Raw genomic sequence first — 24897 nt, 5'->3', positions numbered from 1 at the left:
ATATACATAACGTAAAATTACCATCTTAACCATTTTAAAGCATACAGTTCCGTGGTGTTAAGTATATTCACATTGTTATGCAACCAATCTTCAGACTTTTTCATCTTGTAAAACTGAAACTCTATCCATTCAACAACAGCTCTCCATCCCTGCCATCCTGCCAGCCCCTGGCAACCATCATTCTACTTTCTGTCTCTGGGAGTTTTACTATTCTAGACAACTCATGTAGGTAAAATCATAAACCTACTGAAAATGTTTGGATTTTTCTATGTGACTGGTTTATTTCACTTAGCACAATGTCCTCTAGGTTCACATATGTGGTAGCGTGTGTCAGAATTTCCTTTTTAAGGTTTAATAATATTCTGGCCAGGTGCAGTGGCTCACACCTGTAATCCCAGCACTTTGGGAGGCCGAGGTGGATGGATCACCAGGTCAGGAGATCCAGACCATCCTGACTAACATGGTACAACCCCGGCTCTACTAAAAAAAAAAAAAAAATACAAAAAAATTTGCTGGGCATGGTGGCGGGCGCCTGCAGTCCCAGCTACTCGGGAGGCTGAGGCAGGAGAATGGCATGAATCTGGGAGGCAGAGTTTGCAGTGAGCCGAGATCGCACCATTGCACTCCATCCTTGGGGACAGAACAAGACTCCGTCTCAAATAATAATAATAATAATAATAATAATAATAATAATCCATTGTATGTCTATACGTTTTGTTTATTCATTCATCTGTCAATGGACATTTAGGTTTTGTTGGCTTTTTTTTTTTTTTTTTAAACAGAGTCTTGCTCTGTCACCAGGCTGAAGTGCAGTAGTGTGATCTCAGCTCACTACAACCTCCGCCTCCCACATTCAAGTGATTCTTGTGCCTCAACCTCCCAAGTAGCTGGGACCACCAGGTGTGCGCCACCACACCTGGCTAATTTTTGTATTTTAGTGGAGTTGGGGTTTTGCCTTGTTGGCTAGGCTGGTCTCGAACTCCTGGCCTCAAGTGATCCTCCTACCTCGGCCTCCCAAAGTGCTGAGACAACAGGCATGAGCCACTGCAACCAGCCAGGTTTTGTTGGCTTTTAATCAAGATAATATGCAAACACGACTTTTGTGCATCTGATGATGTCTCAACAAAGCCGTTTTAGAATCTGAAGATACTTCATGGTTAAATTGTTACTATTGTTAGTAACCAAGTGTTGGCTTAGGGAGTGTTAAGGTATATAAGAGTAGTCCAAATAAATGACAGAGAAATAAATGTCAGTGATTAATCACTCACTAGTCTTGATACCTCATAGCTTCCTCACTTCAAGTTTAGGCAGGTGCAAGGGTCATGAAAAAAAGCCAAAAGATAAAGGTCACAAACCACTTGGTGAGGGATGTTTGCTTTCTTGAAATGATAGCCCTCTACCCAGCACCATGAAAAGTGTGGTTTTCGTGGTCATTTTCAGGCCTCTAAGCTTGAGGTGTGGGTTTATGTTCTGAAGGATGCAGTGCGTGATCTTTCTCACCAAACTCTCTCAAATACTCCACTGGATAAACACTCAGAGGTCTGGAAAGTGGGACTGGAGGGAGCTGTTGAGATTTTTTTTACATCATCTTGTCCTGGGGTACTTTCCTTCCTCCACACTTTCCTCACATTTCTCAGAGAAAAGAAGAAAAACTTGGTCATTTGTGTATTGCATACGTGCCAGCTTTGACTACCTTTGGCACTAGGTGAGTGGGAGATTAATTGTTCGGGTTATACCCATGGAAAAAGCCATAAAGCTGACGTCACAATTTTTATTTTTTTTAATATTTTGTTTTCATACCTGGGGATTACTCTGTTGGCATTCAGGGAGAGAGAATGAAAAAAATATACTAGGATAAAAGAGGGAGTACTAATTAAAACCACAAAAGCAGCGCAAACATACATTAAAAGATACAACAAATTCCATGCCAGTTTCATGAAGAAACGCTTTGAAGTTTTTCTTTCCCCCTCAGCCTTATTGAGTATAATTGACCAAAACTGCATATATTTAAGGTGTATGACATGACAATTTCATATACAAATACATTGTGAAACAGTTACCACAATCAAATTAATGAATATATCCATCACCACACATGGTTACCATCCTTGGAGTTTTAAGGTGAGTTAATAGAATGTATGTCATTCATATGCATGTAATTTGCATACCATTCCTTGACTTAAGACAGTTGCTATATAAGTGAAAGGTAATTACTGACTGTATGAACTTAAGATATAATTATTCTCATCTGGCCAGGTGCAGTGACTCACACCTGTAATCCCAGCACTTTGGGAGGCAGAAGTGGGTGGATTACTTGAGGTCAGGAGTTCGAGACCAGCCTGGCCAACTTGGTGAAACCCCGTTACTAAAAATCCAAAATTAGTCAGGTATGGTGGCACATGCCTGTAATCCCAGTTACTCGGGAGGCTGAGGCAGGAGAATCACTTGAACCTGGGAGGCAGAAGTTGCAGTGAGCCAAGATCACACCACTGCACTCTAGCCTGGGTGATGGAGTGAGATCCTGTCACAAAAATAAAATAAAATAAAAATAAAATTTTTATATTACAAGAATTACCAGTAAGTATACTTCTAAAATAGATGTTACTCTAGTTCATTCTAATACTCACATAATAGACTACTTATTTTACAACTATACATTAAATGGTGCAAATATCATTGCAGATAAATTATAAATGAAAATAAATCCTAATATGTAATCCATTAGGAAATAAAATTCTAAATTTAATTCTACAAATTATTTTGCGATTTTGGTAAACTTTACCTAAAGATGAAGATTTTAAATTTGTTTAAAAATGGGAAGTTAGTAAAATCTTGGGGAAAAAGAAAAAATGTATACATATCAGGCAAGCCCACTGCTGCATGCTCCATAGAATCTTATAGACAACGGATCCCAAGAACAAGCAGGTGAAATTTTCACACCCATCCCCCAAGTAGGTGAATCATTACGGATTTTCGTTTGGAGAAATTTAGGGCCCCAGCAAAGAGTGGATAGTGTTCTGAGCAAGTTACTACTCCCAAGGATTGGTCCAAGCATTCAAAAACAGCTGGGGGCTGGGCACAGTGGCTCCTGACTATAATCTCAGAGCTCTGGGAGGCCAAGGTAGGAAGATCATTTGAGACCAGGAGTTCAAGATTAGCCTGGGCAATGTAGTGAGATTCCCATTTTTCTACAAAGAAATTTAAAAATTTGCCTATAGTTTCAGCTAGTTGGGAGGCTAAAGTGGGATCACTTGAGCCCAGGAGGTCAAGGCTGCAATGAGCCACAATCATGTCATGCCAACTGCACCCCAGCTGGGGCAACAGAATAAGACCCTGTCTCAAAAAAAAAAAAAGAGAGAGAGAGAGAGAGATCTGAGATCTCATGTTTTTGTGGAAGGTTACACTGAGTGTTAATGGATGCATGTTAACTTACTGATTTTGTTTCTGAAGAACATGTAACCTGGTCATTTGAAAGAAAAAACAATGACTACCAGAATGAGCCAATGTGTAATATAGAAACAATCCCTCTGGCTTTGATCCCCTAACATCTGTGTGTCCTCTGGCAAGATTTTTGAATACAGGTTGGAGAATGAGCAAAGCAAAGGTATTTGTTGGGCACCAACTAGGCAACAGATACCTAAGTTATTTCAGTGGTTCCTGACCACAACTCTGCATAAGCTACAGGGTGGTTTTTCCATTTTACAGGCAAGAAGACTGAGCCTCAATCAGGCTACGTTATTTGGCAGACAGTGCATCTAGGACAACCTGTTTCCACTGCTGTGCCCTTTGCAAAACACCTTCTTTTGCCCGGCCAGCTTGATGGAGCCTCTTCTAACCTGAGGCTATGTTGTGCTGGTGGGATTGTAAACATTAGAAAGTACATGCCAAGAACCGAAAGCCATTAAGGAAAATGAGTCACTTTCTGGATGCATTGAACGTCTTTAGATTATGAGAGCTTCGTGAAGAAATAAAGTACAGATATGATTTTTCTTCTTAAAAAGAAAGGAACATTTCTCTGGAGTAGAGATTGTTGGCAAGTTCATGTATAATCATGGTCAGCAGAAAAGAAATTTAAGCAGTAATGAAAAGCTTGTGTACTCAGAATGCCTTTAACCCAGTGAGCTGAAGAGCAGGCTTTTGGGGAATGACGTTGGATGGAGGTGGAGTTGGGGCAGGAATAGAATCCTGGTCCTGGAGGGAAAGACAGGTAAAAGAAAATGAGACCATTAAAAGCAGGCATGATGCATGATTACTCTTTACCCCTAGCTAAGGTGGTATAAATTGCTTTTGTTTTACCCACTGTCCCCCAAATCATTTTTTTAAAGAAAGAGAAGAAAATATTTTTAAGGGAACTCATTACCTTTTGGCTTTAGGCATAGAAGCCTCAGAAGCTGAAAGCGATGTTGTATTTTTATACGGTGCAGATGCTTCCTGGTTTTAAAACAGTGACTGGCTCCCAAACAATTACAGCATCGACATTGAAGGAGAACATTCTGTATATCGTGTAATTCCAGGAGCAGATGTGGGGTAGCCTTTACGAAATTAGGAGGAGGGGAGGCAGTCTGGTTTAGATCGTGAACTACCCAAAGGAAAGTTACTTGGCATGACTTTGATTGTGTGTTAAGATAATTTTTATTGTGTTCTACTTCTGAGACAATATCATAGATAACCTCTTTTGCCTGGGTGCATTTTGAAAGGTCTTTGTGTTGATTACCTGCTTTTGATGTGTTCTCATGATCAGTTCAGACTACCCGAGCCATAAAACATCAGTAATTAAGAAAAACTCTCCCTCTGGAGAAGAATCAAGAAGATTCTGCTTCTTTTATTTAATTTTTGACATCTCTAAAGGGACGCAGTAAACTCTTTTTACCCATTAGTAATTGACTTTGAAATAGGATATGCCTTTCCTCTGGAGTCTACAAGTAAGTCTCAAGAGACACTTCATGAAACAGATTGATCCTAAACTTCCCTCCTGCATTCATGGGAATTAACTGACAGGAAATACACAGTGTGAGGAAGTGGTGAGTGAGGAAAACAAAAACAAAAACAGCTAACTGATAAGATCTTAATTGCAAGGGTCATTTTCATGGTGGATCATACCTAATAGGTCATGTAGATTTTTTTGGAAATGTGATTGCGCATCTTTTTTTTTTTTTTTTTTTTTTCCTGAGACAGAGTCTCATTCTGTCACCGAGGCTGGAGTGCAGTGGCATGATCTCCACTCACTGCAACCTCCGCCTCCGGGGTTCCAGCAATTCTCATGCCTCCGCCACCCAAGTAGCTGGAATTACGGGCGTGCAACCATATACCGAGCTAATTTTTTTTTTTTATGGTAGAGTTGGGATTTCCCCATGTTGGCCAGGCTGGTCTCAAACTCCTGACCTCAAGTGATCCACCCACCTCAGCCTCCCAAAGTGCTGGGATTACAGGTGCGAACCACCATGCCTGGCCAGAGATTATGCATCTTGTAAATCAATTTTTGGGATCTAACTTTTCCAAAATTTCTATCTGGTTTCCTCTCTTCCCCTCTAAGAATCTGTATCTTCTTCCTTGCCCTGGGCTTTATTCTTTTCTGGAGATCCTGGCAGTCATTACGACCATGCCCTTTATGGTACGTCCAAGGTCAATGTTCATGCATGCCCTCCTTCAGTCATTCCCTAGTGTGGGTGGATACAGCTGTGTTACATGGTGAATCCTGCTACCCACTGTGCAATGGAGGGGTCGGAGTCTTGTGGAAGAAGGAGAGTTGGAGAGCCAGGGAGAATACAGGACTTTTCTTCACTTTGGGTTGAGGCAGAACTCATGAAAAACAACGAAGCAAGGAATAATTTCCTTTTGCACCCATTTTTTTCATTTATGGACCCCGTTTCCTGCATCTTAGCAAAATCTCTCCTCCAGTTCTAGATTAGTAGTGGTAAATTTACCTATCTGATGGGGCTGAGCTCTCCGAGCCATGTCTGAACTTTTAATAATGAAGTCCACAGTCCCTACATAGCTTACCAAGCAACTGTGATTTGCAGGGTGTGGCCAGCAGGTTCCTGGAGCGAGATGGGCTCCTGGTTCTCCTAACGTCACTCTCCACCCTCCACAGTCTATCCACAAGCCACCACCCCGTCTGCTCACACGTCTGACCCTGCCCGGTGGTTGATGGGCAGGACGGGATTCTACATATGCCGGTGTCTGTTAACACAACGGGGAACCCATCAGAGACACCTCACACAGGATCACTTTTCCTCATCTTTCAACAGTGAGTGTTGGTGGTCAGCGTGGCACTCTTCACACCCACGTGAAGCCTGCCTTCCCCTCTGCCACATTGCAGGCTCCGCTGGGGTGGAAAAGAGGTCAGCAAATGAACTCACAATAGCGCTAAGCCTTGGATTCAGCTTTCACCATTAGTCTTTTCAGCTGACCCAAGAACTGCATTGTGAAAGGGGAGGTGGGGTGACTCACTGAGATAATCCTTTAAAGAGTCCATTGGAAGCCAGTCTTCTTTCACATTTCACATGGAATAGTCATGAATATTTTTGCATTGATGTGCAATTAATTGCAAGACATGTATGTATACTTTAGGTGGAAACTTAAAAACTTTGTTTTGCCCTTCTCATAAATGGGCTTGCTGATCTGCCTTAGTATAGATTTTGGTGGCCAAAGCACCACCCTTCCATTGAAAAGTATAATTTTGTTGTTGTTGTTGTTAACCAATCAAATGTTCCATCTGTTTAGACTCCGCTCTCTGGTCTGGATTTTAGAACAATGCAGTCAAGGTTATTCTTGCTCAGCAATCTTGCCTTGAAAGAGTGAGTTACTGTTCCCAGAGGCAAAGGCACTGCTTCTTGATGATAGGCAAGTGGGATTTATTAGCTTTGTGAAGGAGGTGGGAGGGCATCGTGATACTTGGTAAATTACGAGAGGGGCTGGGGCGGTGAGAGGGGCTGGGGAGACGGTGTCAAAAGGAAAGGGATTCCTTGCCAGATGTTCCTAAGAGTTCAGTTAGTCTGGAGAAAATAATCTGAAAATATGAGTGACCTTCTCAACTTTGTCCTAAACCCCCATGCCTTAAAGTTCAAACAAAAGGAGGGAATGTGGCTTTATAGGGGTCTGCAGGTAGATGGGGAGTGGGTGGGGGCAGTGTCAGGTCAGTTCCTTGTGGGCTTCCCTAAGGCAGTGCTGGAGAGCAGAAAGAGTGTAGAGGCCTCCCAAGAACCCGAGAATGACCCCACCTCCCTCTACATCAGCTTCAGACCCACAGCAGCCTCCTGGGTCTTCCAGGTGGAGGCTGAGAGATGTTCTATCCTGAACATGTTCACAGAAGCCAGGGGCACTCTTATAGGTGGTGTGGTTTCCTCTTTTGCAAAGGACAGGAGACAGAGCCACTCAAGCAGATGTCCCAGATGAAAATGGCTGTGAAACAACAATGTCACCCTAATATTCATTTCGGCTTTATTTATGGCAAAAGCCACCTCTCCCACACCACTGCATTTTGTTTGTTACAATCTCTGTTTTTCCTTCTGTTTCAAACATATTTCTTATTAGATTTATTCCATCGCATATTTTCAGCTTGTTTCTGTGAAGTTCTGACAGGAGGGGTGTTCCAGGAAGCTCTGCAGTGCATTTTATTTTATTTTATTTTATTTTATTATTTTATTTTAGTTTTGGCCTTCTCCTGAAGAGCATTTGGTAATCTTCTTAAATGTCTTTTGAAAGCCTTTTATTGACACCACTCAGTGCCCTGCTGATCATTCATGAACTACAGTTGTACATCAGCTCCAAAAGTTCCATATTTATGATGATAAACAAGAGCTGTAAGATTTTTAATTTTGCTGAGGGGCTATTTTCTCTCTCTCTCGATGTGACTCAGTTTTTCAGCGTAAGGCCAGAGGCTGTTTGCGTACTCAGAGACGATGTTTTCAACTTTTTGCTTTTGATTTTTCCAGGCAATTAGCAAAGTCTGTTTAGAGTAGAATTGTTATGAGCATACATTCTATTTTAATGCATTGTAATTAGAGGGATGAGCATTACACTTCTTCAAGAACTCCTAGAAGTCAATGTTCTGATTTCCAAAGATCAAAATCTTATTTTATGAACAAAAAATGTGACTGGATATGAAAAATGACAACCAGTAATATTCCCCCAGCTGGCAGAGTGTATGAACTCCACTCCAGTGACTTCAAAATCATGCCGCAGAGCTGTAGCTGGGTTTTCTGACTGTTTCTCCACAGATTATCTTCCTCAAATACAATGTTAAAAATAATTATTTGTCACTGTAGCCCTCAGTTTGGTTGTGTTTATTATAATGAAGATTGAACATATGAACTGCCAATTGATGATGACCCATGTTCCTGGTCTGTTTAAGTAACATCAACTCATATTTGAATTTAAGAAATGGTAGCACCCTCTTATTTGGTTGCTATTAGCCCTGAAATGGAACTGTCCAGAATAGTATTGAAATGGCAGAGTTCCCTGACTCCGTTCATAGGATGTGAGACAGGGGTGTGGCTCGTCTGTCTGGCCACCACGTGAGCACTCAAACCCCTTACTGGAGGCGGAGCATGGAGATGGGCAGGTGCAGGAGCCGGGGCAAGTGCTTTTGGACTCTAGCCCTGCAGTAGCATCTAGCGGTGCGTGCCTGCAACTCCTGAAGCTGCAGTGGGTGTGTTACCATGCTCTTTTAGCTCTGCCATCTGCAGACAGCTTAAGTGTTAACCAGCTCAGGGCCCTCTTGGTATCCAGGTCCTTATCCTGCATCCAGGAAGAATCAGGTCACACAGACAAATTGAAGGATGGTAAATGGGGCGGGTGAAGGGGGGAGGTTTATTGCCTCATCAAGGTGGCTCTCAGCAGGAGGGATGGGGAGCTGGAGAGGGGAAGGAGTGGGAAGATGTTCTTCCTCTGGAGTTCAGCCATCCTGAAGCCAATCTCCTCTCTCACCATTCCTAGCCAAACTCCTCTCAATGTTCAGATGTTCCTTCTCTTCTCTCCTTCTCTGCTGTACTGCTCTTCTGCTCCTCTGCTCTTCTGCTCATGGAGCCTGGGGTTCAGGGTTTATATGGGTACAGGATAGGGAGGTATGGCAGACCAAAAGGCAACATTTGGGCACAAAAACAGGAATGCCCATTCCCATTTAGGGCCACGGGTTTCCAGACTTGAGGGTCGGGCTTTTGCCAGGGAACCACCCTCTTCTATCCAGTTTTCCCTGCCTCCTGTCTGTATCATTTGTACAAGAAAACATTTTTCTTCCAATAAAGCTCATCAGTTTTCACAGAATAATTGTCAGCCCCTAAAGTATTTTTGGCTGTCTCCAGAGGTTAATAGGTAAGAAGCTCGAAGATGAGGCCAGAGTTCAGCATTGAGCTGTCCCAGTTGACACAGACTGGTGAGGGCAGGCAGGTTGGCTGAGCTTAGTCCCTGGAGCTTAGGATCAGAGGAGATTGCAGCTCTGTAGGCAGGTGGAATTCAGCCCCTCAGGAGAGCAAGTCTCACAGCCAGGTCCCCAGCTGGGGATGCAGATGCTAACATCTGTCACATTGTCTTCAGTGGTTTATTATGTTAGTTTCAGCTGCTGCAACCAATACCATTGACTTGGGGGCTTAAATGACAGAGATTTATTTCTCATAGTTTTGGAGGCTGGAAGTCCAAGAGCAGGGTGCCAGCATGGTCAGGTTCTGATGACAACCCTCTTTCTAGTTTGTAGACCACTGTCTTCTTGCTGTGTCCTCACATGGCAGAAAGAAAGCATCTGTCTCATGTCTTTTTTTTTAAAAGGACACTAATCCCATCACAAGGGCTCCACTCTTGTGACCACATCACACCACAAAGGCCTCACTTCCAAATATCATCACATTGGAGATTAGGGCTTCAACATGTTAATTTGGGGTTGGGGGCCACTCACATTCAGTCCATGGCACTTGTCAACTGAAGCCAAGTGTTGTTGGTCTTCTGTCCCCGCAGCTGAGCAGGCTGAGATGGCCATAGCAAGCCCTCATTCTTTAGCAGCAAAACATTTTAGGGTCTCTTCTCTTTCTTTTGTGCACAACTTAAGTTTCTTCTCCTTAATAATGCTTTATTATTTGTAGACCTTTATAGTTAACAGTGCTTTCAACTAGTTTACTTCATTTGTGCTTCCTGGCGACCATGGTGAAGTAGGTAGGATGATTATTGGCCATCTGCAGATGCATCAATTGAGGGTCCATGGTTTAGTTGCCCCAGTACAAAGCCTGATGCTGGGTTAAGTAATCTATTCAAAGTAAAACAGCAACGAATGCTGAACCTACATCTTGAACCCACGTCCTTCTGACTGCAGGTCCTTCCCATGGGCATTTAGAGATTTGCAAAAAGCACTTAGAGCTCCTTCCCATTAGTCTAGGCCTTTCTTGATAAATAACACTGTGGGGGAGACCTCTAGTGTAGCCAGGGATGTTAGGAGGTTGCTGTGGTTTCAATGTGTCCCCCAAAGTTCATGTGTTGGAAACTTAATCCCAAATGCAACAGTGTTGAGAGGTGGGATCTATAGGAAGTGACTAGGTCATGAGGCACGTCCCACAGGAATGAATTAATTCTGTTATCTTGGAAGTGGGTTCCTAAGAAAATAATGAGTTTGGCCCCCTCCTCTGTCACTCACACACATGCTCCCTTGCCCTTCCACCATTCCACCATGCGATGACACAGCAAGAAGGCCCTCGCCAGATGCTGACATCTTGATATTGGACTTCCAGCATCCAGCACCATGAGGAATGAATTTCTTTTCTTTATAAATTACCTAGGCTGTGGTATTCTGTTATAGCAACACAATACGGGCTAAAACAGAGGCCATCTGTATCTAAAGCAACTTAAAGTTAAAATTTGCCAAAAAGGTTTAATCCAAGTCTTCCTTTTAATGCATAAGGAAATTGAGGGCCAGATAAATGCCTAAGTTACATTGCGTTTGAGGCAGGGCCTCAGCTAGAACTTGGTCTCAGATTCTCAGCCCACTGCTCTCCAGATCATTGAGCCTTACCTCTCCCTTACAGAGTGGCAAGATAAGATGCCCTATTGGTACCACAGCCAGCTGTTATGGAAACTTTCAGGGTAGACATTGTATGAAGGCCAGCCCCTGCCCACTGTAGGCAGAGGAAGACAAGACACTCAGAAGCATCCCTTAGCTGGCTGTCTGGGCCTAGAGTAGTATGAATCACCTGCTTTGGATGCAAGTTGGTCAGAATCTGTGAGTTTCTACACTCTGGGCCTGTCTCCTCCCTCCCTCCCTCCCTTCCTTCCTTCCTTCCTTTTCTTTCTTTCTTTTTTTTTTTTTTTTTTTGACAGAGTCTTGCTCTGTCACCCAGACTGGAGTGCAGTGGTGCACTCTAGGCCTCTAGGCTCACTGCAAGCTCCGCCTCCCGGGTTCACGCCATTCTCTTGCCTCAGTCTCCCAAGTAGCTGGGACTACAGGCACCCGCCACCATGCCCAGCTAATTTTTTTTGTATTTTTAGTAGAGACGGGGTTTCACTGTGTTAGCCAGGGTGGTCTGGATCTCCTGACCTCGTGATCCACCCGCCTCGGCCTCCCAAAGTGCTGAGATTACAAGCGTGAGCCACTGCGCCTGGCCTCTGGGCCTGTTTTCTATGGAAGAAAAGGGAGAATCAGAAGTGCATTCTGGACTAGCTTCAATAAATCATCCTATGTCTTATACCATCTCTTTTCCCTATTAAAATTCTTACCTTTGGCTGGGCCCAAGCTTGAGAAGGCCACTCCTAAAGCAAGGCCCCTTCGGACTAGGGCCTGGGCAATCGTTAACTGGCACCTGCCGTGCCAGCACAAAGCTTAATTCCCCTGCAGCAGCACACCCACAGGCAACTATTGAAGCAAGGATGGAATGTCTTACAATACAAAGCCTTTGTAATAATGAGAGGGAAATAGAAACCAGAGGTTTGCAAGCTCTCTTTTTCTTCGGGGGTTCTGAGTATTTTTAACTTAAGTTTCCCGTTCCAAGGAAGGGGTGTTTTAGTGAAAATTGTGAAGGGAAACCCTGCCAAACAGAAATTCCTTATAGGATGAGTATTTTCCTCCTTTCAAGGTGTGAGAGCGGCCAAGAAGCAATAACGCATAGGGGAGTTGGGGTGATAGATTGGAATTTTCTTGGCTGGAGTGTGATTGGTGTCTGGAAGTGAGTCCCAGCAGGTTGGCTGGTGAGGCCATGTGAGCATTGGGCCTGATCCAGGCCTGTGGAGTGTGCAGGCTTGCTTGAGGCTGTAGGCATCACTGCCTGGGCCATGTACCGAAACTCCCCAGACCATAAGAGGTAGTTTAATGTCAGGGAGTAAGTCCCCAAATCAAGCAAGCTACACAAAGCCAAGACTCCCAGGAACCAATGCCTTCTTCCAGCCTTTCATTCATTCATTCTGTAAGTGAAAACTCAGCGTGGATGTGGATGAAGATAGTCATGCCTTTGTGATCATTACATTTCAGTGTGTGGGTGCAAGGGGAAGGAGATAGATAAGAAGTGAGCAAATGAGTAAAGTATCTAGTGTGTCTAGGGGTTTTAAATGTTATGGAGACAAAAATAAGCAGAGTTCTCAAGGAACTGGTCATCCCGATGTCCGTGGGCTGCACTTGGTTGGGGCAGTTCTAAGAGTATCTGTCACACTTGCAGAGACGACCTGGGTTAACTCTTCCCAGGAACCTTGTAGAACACCAGGCAGGGACACTTCAATTTCACTCTTTGTTTACTGGGAATGTGGAGGCTTAGGAAAGAACTCTGAGATTTGTGAATGCGATACCAGTCCTCCTGTAGTTAACCAATGTGTTTATTCATCTTCGTACAGTCTCGCATTCGTATGAGAATATTAACTATTTCAAAGCTCTCATAAATCTGTTGCATCATTTTAGTCATATATCAAAGTAGGAAGAGTGGATATTGAGACACAATGACTGTGCTGTGGCATGGGTTGTCCAGTCAGGACAGTGGCTATACACAGTGGCCATAGTGAAAACTGGCTGAATATTCACCCTGTATATGACAGGTTTGCTTTGCAATTTTTTTTTGTTTTTTGTTTATTTGTTTTTTGCATGCAAGGGCAAGGTCATAGAAATAATCTTGTCACCCTTCAAACTCACTACTTTGAAAGCCAGCACTCCATTGCATGCATATATATACACATACACACACAAAGTGTAGTTGTTTGGTTTTTTTAAAAATCAGTCTCCTTACTTTGACCCATGAGAACAGGAGCACACAGGAGTTCAGACATATCCGTTGGCCACATAGTACCTGAGATCTGTGAATGAGATCACAGTCATCCTGTAAATAGTTAGCCAATGTGTTTGTTCATTCTAATACTATCTTTCTTTCTGTTTTCTTTTTCTTTCTTTCTTTCTTTTTTTTTTTGAGATAGAGTCTCACTCTGTCACCCAGGCTGGAGTGCAGTGGCGCTATCTTGGCTCACTGCAACCTCTACCTCCTGAGCTCTAGTGATTCTCGTGCCTCAGCCTCCGAGTAGCTGGGACTACAGGCGTGTGCCACAATACCCAATTAATTTTTTGTGTATTTTTTGTAAAGACGGAGTCTCACCATGTTGGCCAGGCTGGTCTCCAACTCCTGGCCTCAAGTGATCTGCCTGCCTCGGCCTCCCAACGTATTGGGATTATAGGCATGAGCCACTGTGCCTGGCTTACCTTTCATTTCATGAGAATATTAATTATTTCAAATTGCTCATAAATCTGCAATACTGTATGTCAGATACTGGCTTTAGCGTTTTTCTCAAGTTATTTCCTACAACAAAGTATAATATAAACATCATTATTACTATGTCATGAATGAGGCAACTGTACCTGCAACATGCCGAAGGTAATATGCCCAAAGTCTCACAGGTAGTGAGTGTTGAAAATGAGGCTTAAGCCCAGATCTTTCTCTTTCCAGAAATTCTACTCTCAACCACTCTCCTATACTCACTGTAGGATTACTTAAGATTCTAGATTTCTTAGGAAATAAGAAATTTTTAGAATTAGAAGTTCTTGGGATATCTGCCCTGAACTCCTTTTCATTAAATGTTGCTGCTTTTTAGTTTATTTACCCTTTAAGGTCTCTGAGACTTTATATTTTATTATTGTTATATCAACTATAAATCTTAGTGTGACTTATAAAGTCTCATAGGGCTACGTAGTTTTATTCCATATGTAAGTATTTTAAACAGTTAGAAAAGGAAATATATTACAATTAAATTTCTCAATTTAGTAACTCTTTTTTAACCCCAAATAACAGAAATGACGTTGCTCCCCCGGTTACTGATAGACTGTGTATCTTTAGGATATAATTTTTTTTTTTTTTTTTTTTTTTGAGACAGAGTCTCACTCTGTCACCCAGGCTGGAGTACAGTGGCACGATCTAGGCTCACTGCAACCTCCACCTCCCGGGTTCAAGCAATTCTCCTGCCTCAGCTTCCCGAGCTGCTGGCATTACAGACACGCGCCACCACACCCGGCTAATTCTTTGTATTTGTAGTAGAGACGGGATTTCACCATGTTGGCCAGGCTGGTCTTGAACTCCTGACTTCAAGTGATCCACCCACCTTGGCCCCACAAAGTGTTGGGATTACAGGCGTGAGCCACCGAGCCTGGCCAGGATAGAATTACTTTTAAGACCATTTCCCCCACATTTGGTCTTGTCGTATTCTTTAGTTTTGTGTCACGGGACTACTAATTTTTTATTCCTCAGTAGTAACTTTATGAAATCTCTTAGACTTGCAGCAATCAAGTCTCTTCGTTCTATCATGGGTTTTAACTATGCAAGCAGTCAGCCCATTACAGTTTTTTCACAGACTAGTTACATTCAGCCCCAGTGAGTTTAAACCAGGGCCATTTGGGGGCCTTTGGAGAGGATGAAGATTGACCAAAAGCAATCAGTTGACCTGTGTCTTGTTTCCTCCTGAATTTGGGATTTTAGCTGCCTCCTTTGATTATGCCAGAGACTGTATAATACTTGCTAGGTTCAGGGCACCCCCTTGTGGTGCAACTTGATACGTAATTAATGTGCGGAAACAAAATGATGGAATGAAGAGGACATGCGTGTGATATGATTTTATTGTTCTTCCCATTTTTAAAACTCTCAAATCAAATCAGTTTTTCTCCTGTTGTTTCAAATTTATCAGTAGCTACAATACTAAGGTTTTTTTTTTTTTGAGGTAGAAACAAATCAGAAAAGCAAGCACAAATAATGTATTGCTAAATCTCAGGTGAGTTTTTTAAAAAAAATTTATTACAAAAGTAATCATGGATATTCTAGGAATGTTAGAAGTAATAGACTGAGAGTAGGAGAATTATTTACAATCCCATGACCCACATAGAATACCTATGTTAATATTTTGGTGTGTATTCTTCTCCTATTTTTTTTCTAGGCATATAGACTCAAAGGAAAGAAACCACATGCCATCAAGCACATGCCATTCTTTTCTTATTTATGTTATTTTATTTTTTGAGACAGGGTCTAATACTGTCACCCCGGGCTGGAGTGTAGTGGCACAATCACAGGTCACTGAAGCCTCAACCTACCCAGGCTCAGGTAATCCTCCCACCTCAGCCTCCCAAGTAATTGGTACTACAGGCAGACGCCACCATGCCTGGCTAACTTTTGTATTATTTGTAGAGATGAGGTTGCACCATGTTGTGCAGGCTGGTCTTGAGCTCCTGGGCTCAAGCGATCCTCCCACCTTGGCCTCCCAAAGTGCTGAGTTTACAGGCGTGAGCCACAGCACCCAGCCCATTTTTCCTAATATGATTTTATCCACTTAATTATATGTGTGAACTTCTTTCCCTCCTGTTACAAGATAGGTACTTCATCATTACGTGTGGTTGCTTGATTTTATTGGTTCCACTGTGTGTGGGCAAATACCGTATCATGCGGGGCCTCCTTGTAGATGACTGTAGATTATTTCCTTACGGTCCATTATTAGAAATACAATGGCCGAATCAAAAAGATATGCAAAATCGTAATGTTGTTCATTTGTTAAAATAGAGCATCTTTTTGAGAATGCAATTTTTTTTAAATCTGCAAGTCACTAACATTTGCATCCTTAGTCTGTGTTAGGAATTGTGTACAGTGTTTTACATGGCTGGATCTCACTTCATCCTCCCAGCAACCTATTATGATCTATTGCTACACCAACTTACTGATGAGGAAAGAGGCTTAAGGAAATTAAAGAGCCGTTATGGGACTTCCAAAGCAGGAGACAGCAGGCTTTCAGAAATTTGAAAAAAATAGCACTTTGCATTTCTTGAATCTTGAACTACCTGGAAATTAATACTAAACATTCTCCACTGGTAAAATAGAGAATAAGAATATTAACAGTAAAAGAAAAGAAGAAGAAAAGGAAATATGCTTCCATAGATTTAGAAACATAAGTAACAATCTGAGTTAAGGCTTTGGTGATTAGATCTTCATGTTGGAAGATATACTGGATGGCTCAGTGATTGCTGTGTAATTACAAACTTGAGACAGCTTGTAATACAGAGATCTCTTCATGAGATCATACATTTTTTAGTAATATATTTTCCTTTACCACGATTAGTCTCCTAACTGGTTAAATTGCTTCCAGAGAGTCGAAAGTTGACTCTATGTAAAGTGACATCAGAAAGTCTTTAATTTCCGGGCTGGGCGCAGTGGCTCACACCTGTAATCCCAGCACTTTGAGAGGCCAAGGTAGGCAGATCACTTGAGGCCAGGAGTTCCACACCAGCCTGGCCAACATGGCAAAACCCTGTCTCTACTAAAAATACATAAATTAGCCGGGCAGAGGTTGCAGTGAGCTGAGATCACACCACTGCACTCCAGCCTGGGTGACAGACTGAAACTTGATCTCAAATTTAAAAAAAGAAAAGAAAAGAAAATCTTTAATTTGTGAACCTTGGGTGAGTGCTTAAATTTTAGCAGCCTCCAGAGTTTCCTGACATCTACCTTTGTTGCTCCCTAGAGATCATCATTTTGCTTTTCCCACCTTTACTGATACTTTTCTTTTTGCTTTGTTATAGAATTATATTTATGATAGAAAACCCTGAGATAGACATAGCAAAAGAAAGACAATAAATATCGCTTGTCATTCAGACCATTTTAAGTAGTGTCTGTGTGTTGTTCATTTCTGGTTCTCTCTACTACATCTGCATATTGTGTGTTTACCCAATATTCATTATTCTTGAGCAACTCTTCTCAGACTCATCAGCATTAGGAAAGAAACTCTGAACCCCTTTCCTTTCCTGCCACATTCAGCCTTTCAGAGAGATCTCAAGTGCCATTTTGGATAACAACAATGTCTGAAGTTTCTTTTTGCCGTTTTCTTATGATAGCTGATGAATTTATTAGGAGTCTTTAAATAATAAACACTCTTCTGTTTAATATTTACAATATTATTATTTTTGCCATTCCTTGAGGTAGTTGAGTCTTCCTGTTTTCTTAGTAACGTTCCTTTAGCTTTTTTTGTTTTGTTTTTGAAACAGGGTCTCAATCTATTGACCAAGCTGGAGTGCAGTGACACAATCTCTGTTCACTGCAACCTCCATCTCCTGGGCTCAAGCAATCCTCCCACCTTAGCCCTCCCAAGTAGCTAAGACTTCAGGCATGTGCCGCTATGCCCAGCTAATTTTTGTATTTTTTGTAGAGATGGGGTCTCACTGTGTTGCCCAAGCTGGTCTTGCACTCCTGACCTCAAGCAGTCAGCCCACCTTAGCCTCCCAAAGTGCTAGGATTACAGGCATGGGCCACCGCACCTGGCCCATTCTTTTAATCTTGATCTAACCTCTTTATATGTGATAAACTAATTATCATTAGCCTAGATAATCCAGAAGTTCACTGAAAAACCTCAACTCCGGTCTCACCCACTCTTTTTTTGTTTGTTTGTTTGTTTTTGAGACAGAGTTTTGCTCTTGTTGCCCAGGCTAGAGTGCAATGGCGCGGTCTTGGCTCACTGCAACCTCCACCTCCCACATTCAAGTCATTCTCCTGCCTCAGCCTCTTGAGTAGCTGGAATTACAGGCGCCCGCCACCATGCCCAGCTAATTTTTGTATTTTTAGTAGAGATGGGGTTTTACCATGTTGGCCAGGCTGGTCTCGAACTCCTGAGCTCAGGTGATCCACCCACCTCGGCCTCCCAAAGTGCTGGGATTACAGGCATGAGCCACCGTGCCCAGCCACCCACTCTTATTTTTTAAGAACAATTTTATATTATATAGTCAAAGCCATAAATCAAGCTTCTCAATTCTCCACATTGATTTATCAGATATATATGAGAGGCCTAATAAAATCCAGTTTGCATTTTTATCACTCTTATTGCTGGGCTCAAAACTTGTAGGGCACAAAACTTTTCCCACACAGATAGAACCTACTGAGAAGCGAAGAAAGGTTCTCGGTGAGGTTCATTTTGTAATCCTGAGAAAACTTATCTGTGATTATAGGATCCTGAGGCCTAAAGTTCGTGAGCTTGTTCCATTGCATCTTCTGAGAAGGGCTTCCTGCCTCGCCAGCATCCCGGGGCCTTCCCTGCTCTGATGCTGGGAGAGTCTTCCAGCTTCTAGGTTTCCATGACCTCAGTTAGCAAAGGCAGGAAAAGATGTAACAGGTAGAATTGGGGTTTGCTCCAACTTTTGGAGGCTTTGAGTAATTGTGTGTTTCTCTTGCCTCTTTTCTTTCTTTCCCTTTCTTTCTCTTTCTTTCCCTTTCTTTCCTTTTCTTTTTTGTTTTGTTTTGTTTTGTTTTGTTTTGTTTGGACAGTGTTTCTCTCTGTTGCCCAGGCTGGAATGCATTGGTATGATCATAGCTCACTGTACTCACTGTAGGCTCAACCTCTGGAGGTCAAGCGATCCTCCCACCTCAGCCTCCTGAGTAGCTAGGACTACAGGTGCTTGCCACCACACCCAGCTAAATTTTTTCCTTCAATTTTTGTGATAATGGGAGTCTCCCTATGTTGGCCAGGCTGGTCTTGAACTCCTGGCCTCAAGCGATCCTCCCGTCTCAGCCTCCCAAAGTGCTGGGATTACAGGAGTGAGCCACCTCACCCAGCCTCCCCTACTTTCTTAACTTTCAGATGATATTTGTCTAAAGCAATGGCTGTAGCAACTTTCCTTGCCCCCGTTTCTCCAGGTATTTCATTTTCTTTGTTGTAAGTTCCTCTAATGAGGGTCACCTAGCAGAGAGTGGTTGAAGTCTTTTTGTCCCTCTTGGCAGTCTCACTGGGTCTCTGGTCTCTTCCAATACCCCCTTCCCTTGCTGGTCCTCTCCAAAGGGCTGTGGTTGTCCTGGTTCTCTGCCCCCAGCCGGTGTTACTAATCATCTTATAATGAAAACGCTCTGTGATTTTCTTTCTTTCTTTTTTTTTTTTTTTTTCCTTTTCCCTGTCCATAGCAGCTCTTCAAATCTATCATCCTGTTTTTATCTTACACTTTTATTTACCATGCACCTGCAGGGCTTTATTATTTGTGGTCTACTTCAGGATATTTCTTTCACAGTTGATGAAGCCTGTAAACTACAGAGCAAAGAATCAGAGGGCCTAAGCAACCGTCACCTTTCTGGTGAGAATATATTCACCTAGAAAAGGGCTTTTATGAGGTCGCTTTAGCTAATCGTTTTTCTAATGGTGTCTCTCCCTTTCTCTCTTAAAGGTCTCTTCAAGTTCTTTTACTTTTTTTTTTAACCCCCATGTGCATCTTGGGTAGAATATTTTAGTACAGTTTTTGTCTGGAGACCTGTTGTTTGGGTTTTTGGCTTTTGAGTATAGCCATTTGTGTTCAAATGTTCTTTTATTTGTAGTGGATATTGGTGTCTGATATGTGTGGGACTAAGTTCTAAGTAATATACACACACACATATATATATATATAATCTACACATAGTGGTGATATGGGTCATGGATATTGTATAATTCAATCATGATGGTACTCAGAGGCTCCTATATGTTAATAGTCCTTATGGATATATGTATATGCATGTGCAGTAAGATATGCAGCTATGACACCCCATTGGCTGATACTGGGCACAAGAGGAAGTCGCTCTTCTTGCATGAGGATTATAGAAATTTTCATTTTTTAAGGCACAAAAAATATTTCACTGCCATGTTTTTTTTTAAAAAAAAGTTGCTCAAAAATGAGTTGGATACAGTGGCTCACAAATGTAATTCCAGCACTTTGGGAGGTGGAAACAGGCAGATCACTTGAGATTAGGAGTTTGAGACCAGCTTGACCAACATGGTTAAACCCTGTCTGTACTAAAAATACCAAAATTAGCCAGGTGTGGTGGTGGGCGCCTGTAATCCTAGCTACTCCGGAGGCTAAGGCAGGAGAATTGCTTTAACTCGGGAAGCACAGGGTGCAGTGAGCTGAGATCGCACCACTGCACTACAGCCTGGGTGACAAAGTGAGACTCTGTTTCAAAAAAAAAGTCAGTGGGATCAATGAGAATTAAAATATTAAATACTGGCACCATAAGCATGGTAAAGCAAAGGCACACTCCGGGGTCCACCAGGTTCAAATATTAGAATTAGTGCCCTGAATTACAGTGTGGATCTTCTGTTCCTGTATGTATTCACCTGCGGTGTGCCCTCCTGCATGACAAAGCATGGGCAGACAGCACTGTACCCACAGGCCTGCTTTTGTGGAGTAACCCAGTGGCCAGTGACCCCGGGGTCAGTGACAATCAAGATGGCAGCCTCGGGCATCACCACTAGACTGCATTCTGGCTAAGAAAGCTATTTCATTTGGGTTGGGTAGGCTCTAGTAAGTCCCCTGGAGCTCTGGGAGAACCTCAGGGACAGTGGGCCAAAATGACACACTCTTCAATGATACAAGGCTCATTCATAAGTGCCTATGGCAGGTTATTTTGAGGCAAACCCATTGCTAGCTAAGGCTTCAATATGTCTTTCTAAAATATAAGGATGGAACTGTCATCATTTTTCTTTCTTTTTGGGGAAGAGAAGTTAACTGTGCTACATTTTCATCATGAATAAATAGGTGGTCCATTTGGTCAACCTATTCTTTTTCTCTTCATGTTTTCACCCCTTTTCTTTCGTATTTTTTTCTTGTTTTCTCCTGGTCCACAGGCTTTGGAGGGCATGCTGATCTCTCTTCAGGCAGAACTTGACATTCAAAGGTACTTGATGAAAATTGAATCGTCTCAGCGAGTTAGTACTCTACCTGTTCTTTTTCTGCATCGAGTTGCACCCTCATCCTGCACCTTTCCCTCACCTGCGAGTGGCATTCTAATCAGTGTCAGCGACTAAACCAGATGCCTGCACTTTTTGCTGTTTACCCCAATCCCTGATTCAAAACTATCAGAGCCAAGTGCTTGCAGCATTCTGAAATATGTGCATTTCTAAAAATTATGAGAGTCAGCATTAAAATGAACACTAATTGCATGCTTGCTTCGAACTATTTAATTTGCTTTCCACAGATTGGATTGTGGAATCAGCAGTAATGCAACAGCAAGCTGGAGATCTTTGAATACTTGTTTGAAAAGTGGGCATCTCTAAGCAGAGATCCCATCCTTGCCAGCTTGCTCAGGCAGAACACTCATGGCAGTAAAACAGAAGCCTGAATCATTCTGACAACCCCAAAGCTATGTCATTCTGCTTTGCTCAGTTCCAATGTGTCCAATGTTGGGTCCAGATCATTTGACTTATATACATTTTAATAATGATCGTGATGGAAATAAACATATTTGTTTAGAACTTGTGTGTACCAGGCACTGTTCTAAGTGCCTTACAAGTATTAACTTCTCACAGCAACCCTGTGGGGTAGGTACACTATGATCCCCATTTTACAAATGAGGTGATTGAGGCACAGAGAAGTTAAGTAACTTACCCAAGGTCACACAGCTAGGTGATGGCTGTGCTTATCACAGCACACTTAGGAAATGTTCGGCCATCTGGCTTTTGTACAAAAGTGACCTCCTTCCCATTGGTCAGTCTTCAGTGACCATTTTTATCTCTTTACCTTCCCCTTCTTAGTAATTAATCTCATTGCTCTCTTTTTAGGGTAACAAGCTCAATTTAGAAAGTTCCTGCCCAGACAAATAAACATAAAAGTTCAAGTTTAGACACTAAAGAGAACTGTCATGTCACACATCATCCCAGTTCTGATGGGTGTTTATCCTTAATTTTATTCTTAATCATTTTCACATTCCTAAAAATTCATGCAAAATAGAGGCATCTTTGTTATTTCCATGCACATGTATTGTGCACTAAGTTAAAATGCAGAAAGGGAAAGGAAGGTCATAGTGAGCTCTTCCTTACAACTTCACACCATGCCGTTAACCTTTCTTCCTACTTTCAGAATAGAGATTTGACATTGCCCGGTGGGATTTTCCCATGAGAAGTAATACAGAGTTTGGGATTCCCTCCCGCTATTCTTTTTTTCTTCTGCTTGAAACAGATAAATCTTCAGTACTGACTTTTTTTTTTTTTTTCCATATCAGCAAATAATTGGATATCTGATATTTTTCTTGAAGTGCTTTTTTTTTTTTTTTTTTTTTGGCATTTTCAAGCATTTTAAATTATAATGCTGTTTTTTTGGAGATGGAATAAGATGAAGGTTAAGGTTGGAAATCGAAGGTGATCTTCTTCCCCCTTTAGTGAATGAGTAACTCTCAGATCCTCTCCAGATGTCAAATTCTGTTTTGAAATTGGACGTAATTAGTTACCTATCTCACAAGACCAAGACGAAGGCATGGTGGAACCATTAAAGGATTGTTTGTACCCTTCTCCTCTCACATAGGATCCCAGAAGCTACAGGACTTCCCAAGTACAGTAGGAAGCTGAGCCATCTAGAATCACCCTATCAGTGATTACCAGCTTACTACCGAAGGAAAGCTAGATGCTTAGCCTCTTTTATAATTTACCAGTTGCTGTCCCATGCAACTTTTTTCCAATTACTTCTTATTTTATCAAGTAGATATTCTGATTATTTTATAAAAGTGAGAACTGAGGTTCAGAAAGGTTTCATATGGAGTTGCACTGTGAGTTCATGGCAAGATTGGAGTCTGCTTTTCATAAAATAACCTGATAAAAACAGTAAGTCCTCTCATTATAAATTTTGTCTTCTGTCCATCTCTTCGAACACTGGTGTAATTTCCTAGAGCAGGACTAGAGGAAAATCAGAATGTTTGGTGCAGAAAGCTAGTTAGAACTTTCACGAGGTGTTTTGTTTTGTTTTCATTTGAAAATCATTCCAGTGAAATTGCACAGGTGGTGGTGGTAGTGGTTTTGGGCTGGCGGGAGGGGGCGTGTGTTTGAAATTGATAGTGAAATCGATTTCCAGGATGTATGGGGAGGGTCTGGCCAAAAGCTCTGAGCCTTGGTGACCCCAGGAACCCACAAGAGTCCCTCTTGCCCAGTTCCCTGTGGCCTTCATCACTGTGGGGTGGTGAGGACATCGTAAGCTCTCCCATGGCACAGCCCATACCCTCACTGAGGGTGAGGGCCTTTGCTAGCAAGGAAAGCCTCTTTGGTTTGGCAACAATGCAGTTAAGGTTTAGGGGTACCATTCCGTGGCTTGGGATCCCACATCCTCTCCATAAAACACTGAAGCCAAGGCTGCAGAGATGAGCTTAAGAAAGTCTTTTGTTAAGGAGGTCTTCTAAGATACGTACTTAGCACCATGTTATGCTGGTTGTATTTTACTTGAGATTTCAAAGGCTACAAGCAGGTTTCTTTCCTTTTATCAGTATAATAACAGCAATCCTCACACAGACACCTTTTATCCTATAGCCTTTTAAAGTGCATTCCTGACTCTCTGAATTACAAAAGCATCTGCAGCCTTGCTCAGACCTCAATCAATGAGGATTTTGGGAGTCAAAGCCTATTCAACTTCTTGCTTATTTATAAGGCATTACTTTTCTCGTTTCAGAAAGAAAGGGGAGAAAGAATAAATTAATTGTTGTATTCAAGGCAACTTGCAATAAAAAGACATCTACCCTAAGGTAGATACACTGAAAATCAAAAGGCAAAATCTCATAAGAAGAGGCAGCAAATTTTCAAATGTAGGTTCTATGATTAGCTTGGACATTAAATTTAGTTTCAAGCTTCCCAACATACATGATACTTTACATAATTCTCACTATATGACAAGGTAATACTTAATCCTTCAGGAAGCAAAATCATATCCTTTGTTTTAAATTCTAAAAGAAACATTGTTCATGCCTTTATAAAAGGTACACAGATCAGCATAGTAGGCAGGACCAACAAGTAAACAGCAGTATTCTTCATGTGATTTTTGTTTTTTTAGAGACAGGATCTTGCTGTGTGACCCAGGCTGGAGTACAGTGGCGTGATCATGGCTCACTGCAGCCTCGAACTGCCAGGTTCAAGGGATCCTCCCACCTCAGCCTCCTGAGTAGGGTGCACCACCACTCCTGGCTAAAAAAACATGTCTGTTTTTTGTAGAGATGGGGTCTCACTGTGTTGCCGACGTTGGTCTCAAACTCCTAGCTTCATTTATCCTCCTGTCTCAGCCTCTCAAAGTGCTGCGATTATAGGTGTGAGCCACCGCATCTAGCCCAATTTTGTAATTTTGTATTGGCAAATTTGTATTAATTTTGTATGGGCAAGATGAAAAGAAGAAAACACATCACTGAATACAAGTTGCATGAACGTGTTTCCGAAGGGAAAGAACGTCTGAGTTAATGAGATCCAGACTTGGAACTTACTGATGATCTCATTTTCTAACTTGGTAGAAGGATGCTAAATGGAGATCATGGTCGAGCTAGGCTTTATTTTCTTTAAATAGCTTTTATCTCATTCTGGCTTTGGGGAGGAGTCAGAGAGCAGACAATTCGAGGTGGTATTTCAGTAGAGTTTATGTCATGTTACAGGTAAACCACAAGGCAGGCAGCTGGCAGATTGATGTCTAATCCTGGAGTTAAAAAGGCCACCCTGACTTCTGATCTGATAAGA

The 24897-nt window shown here is 42.1% G+C and overlaps 1 protein-coding gene across 13 annotated transcripts in view; it reads left to right on the top strand.

Moving 5' to 3' along the window:
* The window catches only part of KIAA1217 (KIAA1217 ortholog), a 499018-nt gene that overhangs the window by 295562 nt on the left and 178559 nt on the right, over positions 1-24897 (top strand). For 3 of the 13 annotated variants that reach the window (XM_009214094.4, XM_009214098.4, XM_009214096.4), the window contains exon 3: positions 21049-21129. The exons of the other annotated variants lie outside the window; for them this stretch is intronic. In XM_009214094.4, coding sequence (XP_009212358.2) covers positions 21049-21129 — 81 coding nt within the window. The remainder of the gene's footprint in view (positions 1-21048; positions 21130-24897) is intronic. 13 annotated transcript variants of the gene reach the window in all.

Source organism: Papio anubis, chromosome 11 (assembly GCF_008728515.1).
Source record: "Papio anubis isolate 15944 chromosome 11, Panubis1.0, whole genome shotgun sequence".
NCBI lineage: Eukaryota > Metazoa > Chordata > Mammalia > Primates > Cercopithecidae > Papio > Papio anubis.
The sequence above is the reverse complement of the archived record's forward strand: the minus strand, read 5'-3'. Positions and strand labels throughout refer to the sequence as shown.